The sequence below is a fragment of the Sminthopsis crassicaudata genome, chromosome X, assembly GCF_048593235.1.
Source record: "Sminthopsis crassicaudata isolate SCR6 chromosome X, ASM4859323v1, whole genome shotgun sequence".
In the NCBI taxonomy this organism is placed as follows: domain Eukaryota; kingdom Metazoa; phylum Chordata; class Mammalia; order Dasyuromorphia; family Dasyuridae; genus Sminthopsis; species Sminthopsis crassicaudata.
The window spans coordinates 64,662,821-64,673,003 of NC_133623.1; the positions used below are offsets into that span (position 1 = coordinate 64,662,821).

Below are 10,183 nucleotides of genomic sequence, written 5' to 3' on the forward strand. Positions count from 1 at the left end.
CAGCTGCTGGCCAGATGGGAAGGCCCAGAAGTGACAGGGCTTGGAGAGTGGGCATGTGTGCACTCGTATGTGGGCATGTGTGTATATACATGTGTGTGTGTGTGTGTGTGTATGTTGGTGAGAGAGATGGGACAGCTTTTCTTCCGATGAATTTGGCCTCAGAAGAAAGGAAGAGACATTTCGACAAACACAGATGAGGAGAGCGTAGGGTCAGGCCCAAGGCAGCAATGGGGCAAAGGCTCAGGTATCACTGGGTGCCCCGTCTGGGTAAACCGAAAGGGATAAAGAGGAGACAGGGAACAGGACCGGGAGACTGGCATGTTGGGTGCCACAAGGAACCTTGGAGACAGTCTCATCCTGGGAGTCTTTCACCTCTTCCAACAAGCAGTCTGGTGATGTCTATGGCCCTCATCTCAGAATCTGATTTTTTTTTTTCCTCAATAGTATTTTATTTTTCCAACGACATGCAAAGATAGTTTTCAACATTCATTTCTTTTTTAAATTTTTTATTTTTTTATGTTAAAACTTTTTATTTTCAAAACATATACATGGATAACTCAACGTTCACCCTCACAAAATCTCGGGTTCCAAATTTTTTCCCTCCCTTCTTCCCATCCCCTCCTCCCGTCACCAAGTAATCCAATAAATCCGCATTCATTTCTGTGGGATTTTGTGCTGTGGATCGTTTCTCTCTCTTTCCCTCTTCCCAACAACAGCCAGCAATCCCATAGGGGTTGATATGATCCTTCAGGACCTATTTTTTTGTATAAAGCCAAAAGCACAAGATTACCCAGGAAATCAGTTGTCAGATATTTTTAAAAGAAGTTCCCAGAGCCCGGGTTGCAAAAAGCCCTCCTCAAGGCCCTGGCTTGAGAAGGTAATTCCTAAGAAAAGCCGGAAAATCTTGCCTGGAGGAGGCAGCTTTTGGAACTCCCGGGACTAGAAGGCAATTCTGGTGTGGCTATCCCTGTCGCCCTCTCTTGTGTGACCTTGGCCAAGTCATCTCTTTTCCTTGAGTCTCACTGCTGACCTTCTGAGGCCCTTAGATTAAGAAGCTTTGTGGAGCCCCCATTGCTGAGCCCCCTTAAGTAGGGAGGTACTTAACATGGTTTTTGAAATCCCTCATTTTTCCCAAGCTTACTTCCACAGCCAAGCCAGGGGGAGACACTGGCCCAGACCCAGTGTCTCTTGTCTCCACCTCATTCTTCTTGGTCCAAGCTTGCCAGCCCTCCTATGTTCCATCCCGTCTCTCGCTCTTCAGTCTGAGGGGTAAACATCCAGAGCCCCGTGTTCTGGGGCTGATGCAGAGATGGGGAACTGAAGGAACTGTCTGTCAGGTGACCCTGAGCATCCAGGAAGCACACTCAGGACGGAGGCATTCTGCCTGATAAACCCTACTGATTTCAGATAGGCGTCTGGTGCTGACCTTGTGGTCGTTTGGGGTCACGAGGCCTGGGTGTGGTTCCTCCTTTTCACTAATTGAGACATCTCCCTGAATGGATGGTGGGTGGAGAACTGGCCTGGAAGAAGCCAGGAAACAGAAGATAGCTACCTGTGTTGTGGTTGCTGGAGTTTCCTCTTACAGGACTTCCTTTCCCATTGCAAGCAGCTCCAGTCACTTTCCACAGCGCTGAACCTCAGTTTCCTCATCTGTAAAGGCCAAGGGTTGAATTAGGTGGTCAACAGTAGAAATAGTAGAGTTAGTGCCATGGGAGGGATTGAATTTGGGTGGAAGAAGCTCAGCCTGGCCAGCCAATGGACTCTGAAAAGCCTGGGGAAGGCAGGAGATATTGGAGCTGAGCTGGAAAGGAGCGGAAGTACGAAGGGAGGGAACGAGTCGGTCGGGGAGGTGGAGGAGAGCTGGAAATTAAAGCTGCCCTTGTTTCTTGGTGGAAAATAGCTGTTTCAAGCAATGCCCTCATCTTGGAGAGAAGCCGGTCTCGTCCTGCCCTGCCTCTGGTCTTCTGCCGGGCAGATGGCAGGAAGTTGGGGGCACTGGGGGCTGAATGTAGGGTCTAGGGGAGGCCTGGATGATACTGTGATGGCCGCCACCTGAAGGCAGAGCTCTTGGGGAGGCCAGAATGATGAGGACACTGGATTTGGACTCAGATTTTTAGAGGATAGGTTGCATCCCTAATCTTATTCCATACTGGCTCGAAACTATGTGCTGTGATAATGGAAAGAGCCTAAATTTGGGATCAGAGCACCTGGCTTTGCTATTTACTAACCTAGGGCGAGTAACTTAGGGAAACTGAGGCCCAGAGAGAAGCTCTGTTTGGACAGTATAATTTCCAAGGCCCCTTTAAGCCCTAAATCAGTGACCAGACAGATGTTCAGAGCTTCTCCTATTCTACATCTTCCCCCCCCCCCCGCCCCCAAATGTGCCAATTATCCTAAGAGATCACGGGACCCCAGGCTCAATGATAAGGAAGATGGCGCCATTCATCTTAGGAAGTAGCCCTTAGCTCAGAATAGTGAGTCCAAGCGTGCTGTGGTAGAAAGGAGGCTGCATTTGCAGTGAGAAGACCTGGCTTCCAAATCTTGATACTACTACTTTCTGTATCTGTGATTTTGGGCAAATCACACTTTGCCTTTGTGAGCCTCAGTTTCCTCGCCTGTAAAATGAGAAAGTTGAAATCTGGTGGCCCCTGAAGTCCTTCCCATCAAAGGATCTAGGTTCCTTTGACAATGATGGGAGCGTGAAGCTGGTTGGGTGTAGGCAACTTCAACAAAGTCTGCGGAGGTCTTCATGCTTGTCATCCTTCCCTCGGATAAGCCAATGGAAAGTCGAAAGGTGGGGAAAACCATGGTGTTGTGCAGGGCTCTGAGGGTGGACCATGTGTTTGTGCTCCAGGGTGGGGGCTTCTAGTCCCCAGAGAAGGACTTAGTGTGGGAAATTTCTGCAACCAATTAATAGTTGGCTGTTCCTGGCCTTCTGGGTGGTGGTGGGGAGACCAAAGGGAAAGACACCAATGGAGAAGCTGGTGTGATGGCTTAAAGAGGGATTTCTCTCTTCTTCCTCCCCGCCCCCCGCCCCCCCAAGGCTCTCTGTTCTTCAAATGTCTAATATTCTCCAGAGGTGTTGGCTCAGGCCCAGAATTTTTCCCCTGATTCTCAGGGCTGGGATGGAACTGTATAAATAGATCCCTGCAGGGGGCTTCCTCCTGCAACTTGACTTCCCCCCCACCACACCCCCTTCCCTCTGCGTCCTTCCACTTGGGGCGCGACGGAGAGGCTCCTTGGGAAGATTTTATTGCTGACTCTAGCAGTTCTATTTTTGGTTTGGGGATGTGTGTGCTTTGTGGGCCTCTTAAACTGGAGCCGGGAGCTATTTTCGGTATTGATATGTTTCTCCAGTGGAGGTAGGAAGGGGCCCAACTTTCTGCCTTTTGGCAGAGGCCGATGGCCCACCAGCCCAAGCCTTGTGTGGGCTGGAGTTGGAGGCCAGACTGAATAGCTGCATGCCCATCACTTACTCCTCATGGGAAGATGCCTCGGGCAGTATGTTTCATAGACTGTAGAGCCAGCCTCTGAGGTGTGTGTTCAGAGTCATGAGCTTAAGAGTTAAGACATCAGTGCTATCTTGAAAAGTCAGACCCGGGCCCAAGCCCTAGCAGTGTGATCATGGGATATTTTCTTCTTCTTCTTCTTCTTTTTTTTTTTTTTTTTAAAGCTTTGCATGGGTAATTTTTCAACATTGACCCTTCCATACCTTGTGTTCCAATTTTCCCTACCCCCACCTCCTCTCCTAGATGGCAAATAATCCAATATATGTTAAACATGTTAAAATATATATTAAATCCAATATAGGCACACATGTATTTATACAATTCTCTTGTTGCACAAGAAAAGAGATCAAAAAGGAAAAAAATGAGAAAAAATAAAATGCAAACAAACAACAAAGAGTGAGAATGCTATGTTGTGATCCACACTCCATCCCCACAGTCCTTTCTCTGGTGTAGATGGCTCTCTCCATCACAAGACCATTGGAACTGGCCTCTATCACCTCACTGTTGGAGAGAGCCACGTCCATCAGAATTGATCATCATATAGTATTGTTGTTGAAGTATACAACGATCTCCTGGTCCTGCTCATTTCACTCAGCATCAGTTCATGTAAGTCTCTCCAGGCCTTTCTGAAATCATTCTGCTGGTCGTTTCTTATAGAACCATAATATTCCATAACATTAATTGACCATAATTTATCCAGTTTCTAGCCACCACAAAGAGGGCTGCCACAAACATTTTGGTACATGTGGGTCCCTTTCCTTCCTATAAGATCTCTTTGGGATATAAGCCCAGTAGAAACACTGCTGGATCAAAGGGCACACATAGTTTTATAGCCCTTTGGGCATAGTTCTAAATTGCTCTCCAGAATGGTTGGATCAGTTTACAAATCCACCAACAATGTATTAGTGTATGGGATATTGTTTTCAAACTTCATATGAGCCTTCTCATATGCTTAGGGAAGAGAATAGAATTGGCATTTCTCAGGCCCTTAAGTATGCTAGACATGGTGATTGACAATTCTTGAGGGAAGGAAGCACTGTAGGCTTCTGGGATTGAGACTCTCTTCTGCATTAATACCCCCACCAAGATTCCATAGTTTCCTCTTCAGACGATGATGTTTCTGGATTGGGCAAGGAGACAGAAACGGTGACTTCCAACATTAACATTCTTTGAAATTTGGGCCTTTGGAAGGCCCTCAGCAGAGCTTTTCTATGGGATCTTTTCTTTGGTCTTGGTTTCCTCACGTGAAGAATGAGGATGTTAGATGGTTCTTTTAGCAGTGGTTGAGGACCTTGAAGTCCAAGCCTCTTGCCTGGCTGCAGAATTTGGGGCAAATCCCTCTTTCTTATTCTCCTGGAGCTCAGTTTCCTCCTCTGTAACATGACATGGTTGGGCCAGATTTCTGTTAGCTTAAGTTATGACTATCATTTAGAGTTGGGCCTCCTGTTTCTCCCTCTTAGCTTAGACTAGAGGCTTCTGAAGTAGCCTGAGTCACTCTTTCTCTGCCCCCCCACCCCCCCACCAAGATTCTTCCTGATAACGAGACTTAGCCAGCTCGTGGAATTTTTGCTTCTTTCTGGGAGTCGCACCCTTTCCTCTGCTCCCTCCCCTTCCTCCTGGGTCTCTTCTCTCCGTGGGCTCCAGCTAGCCTGTCTTGCTGCTAAGGGGTGACTGGCCCCCTTTGCCTTTCCCCTCTCGGTTTCCCCAGATTCGAAGAGAAATGGAGTGGTAATGGACAGGATTTTATGTCCATATAAGGAAGTGCCACTGGAAGGGTACCTAATGACCCTTTTAGTTGGCCAGTTTGGAGTGGTGCCCGAGTAGCAGGATGCTGGGGGACAACGCCCAGGTTAGGGCTTTGGCGGATGTCTCCAGATTTGGAGTAATTGTAATGTCAATGTGGGTTTGGGGAATGCTAATGTTTGTTCTAGGCTGTCTCTTCCTGCCCTCTGCTGCCTTCTCTTGTTCTTCTTTTCCGGGCTTTTCGGTCCTATTGTCAATCCTCAAATAGATTTCCTCTTAGGACAAAGTTGCTTTTCAGGACTGGCCTGAAACATTGTGAAGGAGGGAGCCCATTTAGGCAGACAGTTGAGAAATCGGTGCCCGTTAAGGTGTGAATGATCCATGAAGCAAGCATGTGTTCCTTCCAGGTTTCCTCACCTTTGTGTTGGTTGGGTGGTTGGTTAGAGCCTTAAGGTAAAGAAAAATGGCATCAGTGGCCTGAGGCCACAGGAAGATAGGTATACACACATACATGTACGCACACATAGGCGTACACACGTACACACATAGAATAATTATATCTATGTGGAAGGAAAATGGGGCAGGGTTATAGAAGGATGAAACAATGGCCGGAGTTATCACCAGATTCCATTTCCTCTTGGAGAAAGATGTGGGACTTAAATTGGGTGCTTGCTCTGGTCCCATTAAGTTTCTTGTGAACAACCACTATGGCACCTTGATCTCAGGCCTTAGCGAACTGGAGCCAGTGTGGATTCAGGGATGCGGTCCAGCTTGCTGTGGCCAAGGGCCCACCGCCAGTTAGCCTCGGAGTGGAGAATCCGGTGGCCCAGCGTTCTCGTCTGCGACATCACCTGGCCTGCCTGTCTATTTCGGGTGCTCTGGCTCTGAAGCCTCTTTCTCTGTCTCTGTCCTAACTTCTACCTAGCCCTGATGCCCTTACAGTTGTAGAATCCCAAAGGAAGGAGACAGAGGGAGACCTCTACTTGGGATGTTGCTGGCTGTTCCTAAGGCCCCTCCAAATAGCTTCATAAAGCTAGAATCCGGGAAACCAGATGGGCAGGCTCTCCAACAGACAGCAGCAGAGAGGCAGGGATCCTGGTGTAGCGTAGGAACATGATAAAACATGGCAGACACTTGGCTAACTTTCAAGCTTCTTATCAATGGTAGTCTTTAGGATTCCTCTTGGAAGTTGCCTTAGTGGAACATGATGAAGCTAAGAGTCCTGGCCTGGGCTTCAGAGGACCTGGTTTAAAGCCCAATTCTGATGTTTCTGACTCACGAGACCTTGGGCCTCAGCTTCCCTAACTATGGAATGAGGGGCTTAGACTCTGGCTGCTCAGGTCCCTTCCAGCTCTGCAATCTCACAGGGCCTTGGACAAATTGATTTTTGTGTCTTCCGGATTAAAATGGAGAGCTGGTGGTGTTCTCAGCCCCACATCTGACACAGCACGCCTTGGTAAATGCCAAAGGTTTGACAATTTAGTTCTGTTTCCAATGACCTCCGAGCCTGACCACCCTCCGCATAGCCTTAGGCAGGTCATTGGATCTTTCTTGTTTGTGTTCTTATGGGAGATCCCTTCCTCTCTAATCTAGGCTCCTAGATATGACCTAACTCTGAGAATCCAGTTTGCCACTTAGCCTGTATGTGACCTTGCCGAAGTCATTTCTCTTTAGGCCTTGGTTTACCCCTTTGCAAGCTCCCTTTCAGCTTTTTTTCTGTGCCCTGAGACTGTCCACACTAGTGGTGTCCAATAGGAACCAGAGCCTCTAAATAGAACAGAAATATCCCCGAAGGCTGCCGATAATCTTGGAAAAACTACGTGTCTCACGCCCACGTGATAAAATCCAATGGGAACCCCATTTTAATCTGGTTTCAATCTCTTTTGGGAGGGTTTGGGGGCCTCACGGGACCCGAGGGGCCCGTGTTTGATGCCTCTGGAATCCCTTCCTTAGTCCCTTCCCAAGTGGCCATCCTCCTCCTGGCTTCCTCGTGTCCAGTAACAGGAAACCCACTATTAGCTCCTTATATGGAGCTGAAAGCTTGCCCGTTGCAGAGGTAACGTAACTTATTGTTCCTGGGGCTACCCTCTGGAGCCAGGAAGAACAAGATCACTCCCCTTCCAAAGCCTTGTGGACAACCATTGGATTTTTCCTATATCGACTCTTCTCTTCTCATGGCTCGTTACCTCCCTGCCCCAATTCTTTGTAACTGAGCCCCTGATGCCTTAAGCTCTAGTACTTCCTCATAAGAACCCCCAGACTCATGTTGCCTATAAGACTGGGTCTGTACCTTCGCTGAAGAGATGAACTCCAGGAGAGACGGGATACCCTTTCAGAACCCTAGATCAGCCCCGCCCATTTCTTTCTTATCCTACTGGGGCAGCAATGGGGTTACTCCGTGCCCTCAGCCCTAGAGGTCAAGGTTCAGCTGTGAGTGTTACCCGCACCTCTTCTAGGAGTGTCTGTTTTACAAGGCATCCATAGCCGAGGTGACCTGTGATGTTAGATTAGTTCTTGTTGCAGAGGCTGAGAAGCTTTTAGGTGGGAGTTTATATCCTGAGGCCCACAGACTCCTAGATGACCTCTCTTCATTTTCAGTGACCTTGGACTGAAACTTAGCATTTCCTTCAATTATTTAGAACCCGATCCCAAGAAGGGGTCTGTCAGCTTCACCAGACTGCTTAAGGGCTCAGAAGCCCAGGCTGGGGGGGGAAACACACAACTTGCCAAGGGAGCATGGGAAACTCGATTTGTAGGAGCTTATATGGGCCTTCCCCCCCAAATCTGTACAGAATTCTTCATTCTATTCCCCCCCAATTAATTCCCTGGTAGGTGCTCCCCGGGTGTGTGCTTAGCTCCCTTCCATTCAGTGAATCAGGAGGACCTGGATTTGAATCCTTCAGAGGCTAGTGATATGTATGGGAAGAGATAGGAGTCCCACACCTTTCTTTATTTTATAAAAGGGGATACTGAGACCTAGAAAGAGCCAGTTCTAGAGTGAATGGCAGAGCTGGACTTTGGGCCTAGAGCACTGCATCTTGCTGTCTTCTGAACTGAAAGAGACTTGAGTGGCTAGATGGTCGAATCCATATTTGAATCCCCTCACTGGATTCAAGTGACTCAGTTTGGTCACCTGGCCTTTGCTTGGAGAACCCCAATTGTCTCTGTGATTTTGATTTTGTGGGGTGTTCAAAGACCCAGATGATAACGGGTTGTTTTTTTTTTTTTAAAGAGGGTAGAGTCACCATGTGATATGGCAGCCCAGAAGACTAATGGGATCATGGGAAGTGGTAGAAGAGAGATGGTGTCCAGACGACTTAGTTCTGTCTTGCAGCTCCTTTTGGGGGGAAATGCACGGTTAGGCTGGAGAGTATCCAGCAGAGGGCAGTTGGGATGGGAAAGGTCTGCATTTCCCACTAAGGGGGATAGATGAGTTAAGGGAGTCTGGGTTGGTTGGTCCGGGAAAGGCGCCTTGAGGGTGGGGGTGTTCAAAGATTCCTGACGCAGAAGAGGGATTACACTTGCTCCGTTGGGCCTCGGAGAATTCTGTTTTGTTGCTGTTTAATGTCATCTTCATTTGCATAATAATTATAATCATTGTGAGTATTGTCCTTGGGGTTCTGGGTTCTGCCCACCTCCTATAAAGACAGACCCTTTCTCAGAAGCCAGACTAACCACCCACTCCGCCTGTGTGTCTTGTTGCAGATCAGCGTTCGGGTGACCACCATGGATGCCGAGTTGGAGTTTGCCATCCAACCCAACACCACCGGCAAGCAACTCTTTGACCAGGTGAGCTGCATGTCCCCCATTCTTTTAAGGTTTCTGACCTTTCACCTGGGGTCTGAGAAATCTTCTCGTCCAGCCCCCCTCATTTTATACTTAGGGCGAGATCTTGCCAGCAGTTTGAAAAGCAATAAGTGGCAGAGCTAGCCCTGGACCAAATGGAGGCATTTGGCAAGTTAGATCCTTCCTGCGCCCCTGGGGGCCCGTTGTCCCTGCTTGAAGGTGGGACCTGAGCACTTGATTTGCTTGTGGATTTTGTTGTGTATATTTTTGTATAATCTTAAAAAGTTTTATTGGTGCTTTCCCCCCTTTACCAATCACTTGCTGATAACCATGGCAACCCCCCTTAACTAGGGAATCCTTCCTTATAACAAATAAACCCCGAATTTAGCAAAGCTTTGAGTACTGACAGAATTCTAAAAAGGGTTTCCCTCAGTTTCCCTTTCTGTTAAATAAAGGGGTTAGACTTGAGTTCCTTGGCCCTTGAGTTCCTTCTGGTTCTAAAGTTAGCATCCCATGAGAGACATGTGAAGAACCTCTGTGTCACTAGCCATGGAGGCGACCTTTGTTAAGTCACTTCTCTTTGGGCTTTGGTTTATTCCTTTGTGGGCAACTAGGGGCTACAGTAGATAGAGTGCCAAGCCTAGGAACGGGAAGACTTATTTTCTTGAATTGAAATCAGATGCTTCCTAGCTGTGGGACCCTAGGCAAGTCCTTGTCGGCCTCAGTTTCCACATCTGTAAAATGAACTGGAGAAGGAAATGGCAAATTATTCCAGGATCTCTGCCAAGACAACGCCAAATGGGGTGCTGAAAAGTGGGATGCTACCAACAAATTGATCCCTCTCCAGAGGGAAGATTAGATGATATTCTCAAGGTCTCTTCTAGCTTTAAATTCTTAAATTTGGGCCATTTAGGTGAGCCCCTAAAAGCAGGACTGCCTTCTCTAAGTCCTTTTACAAATCTACTCTTGCCCATCTAATCTCATTTCCTTCTCTGATTTGGCTCCTACCTGGAATGGCAAATTGAGAGATTGCTAGGAAAGAGATAAAGGTTGCCTCCATTTTAGGGAAGATTTTCGTAAAATCTCTCGTGCTGGTTTTATAGAGGAGTCAGGAGAGCTAGAATTGGGAAACGGTTCTCTTTCAA

General features: G+C 47.8%; 1 protein-coding gene across 2 annotated transcripts in view; it reads left to right on the plus strand.

The window, feature by feature from the left end:
- Positions 1-10,183, plus strand: part of LOC141548558 (moesin) — a 73,838-nt gene that overhangs the window by 38,597 nt on the left and 25,058 nt on the right. For both annotated transcript variants that reach the window (XM_074277534.1, XM_074277535.1), the window contains exon 2: positions 8,958-9,041. In XM_074277534.1, coding sequence (XP_074133635.1) covers positions 8,958-9,041 — 84 coding nt within the window. The remainder of the gene's footprint in view (positions 1-8,957; positions 9,042-10,183) is intronic.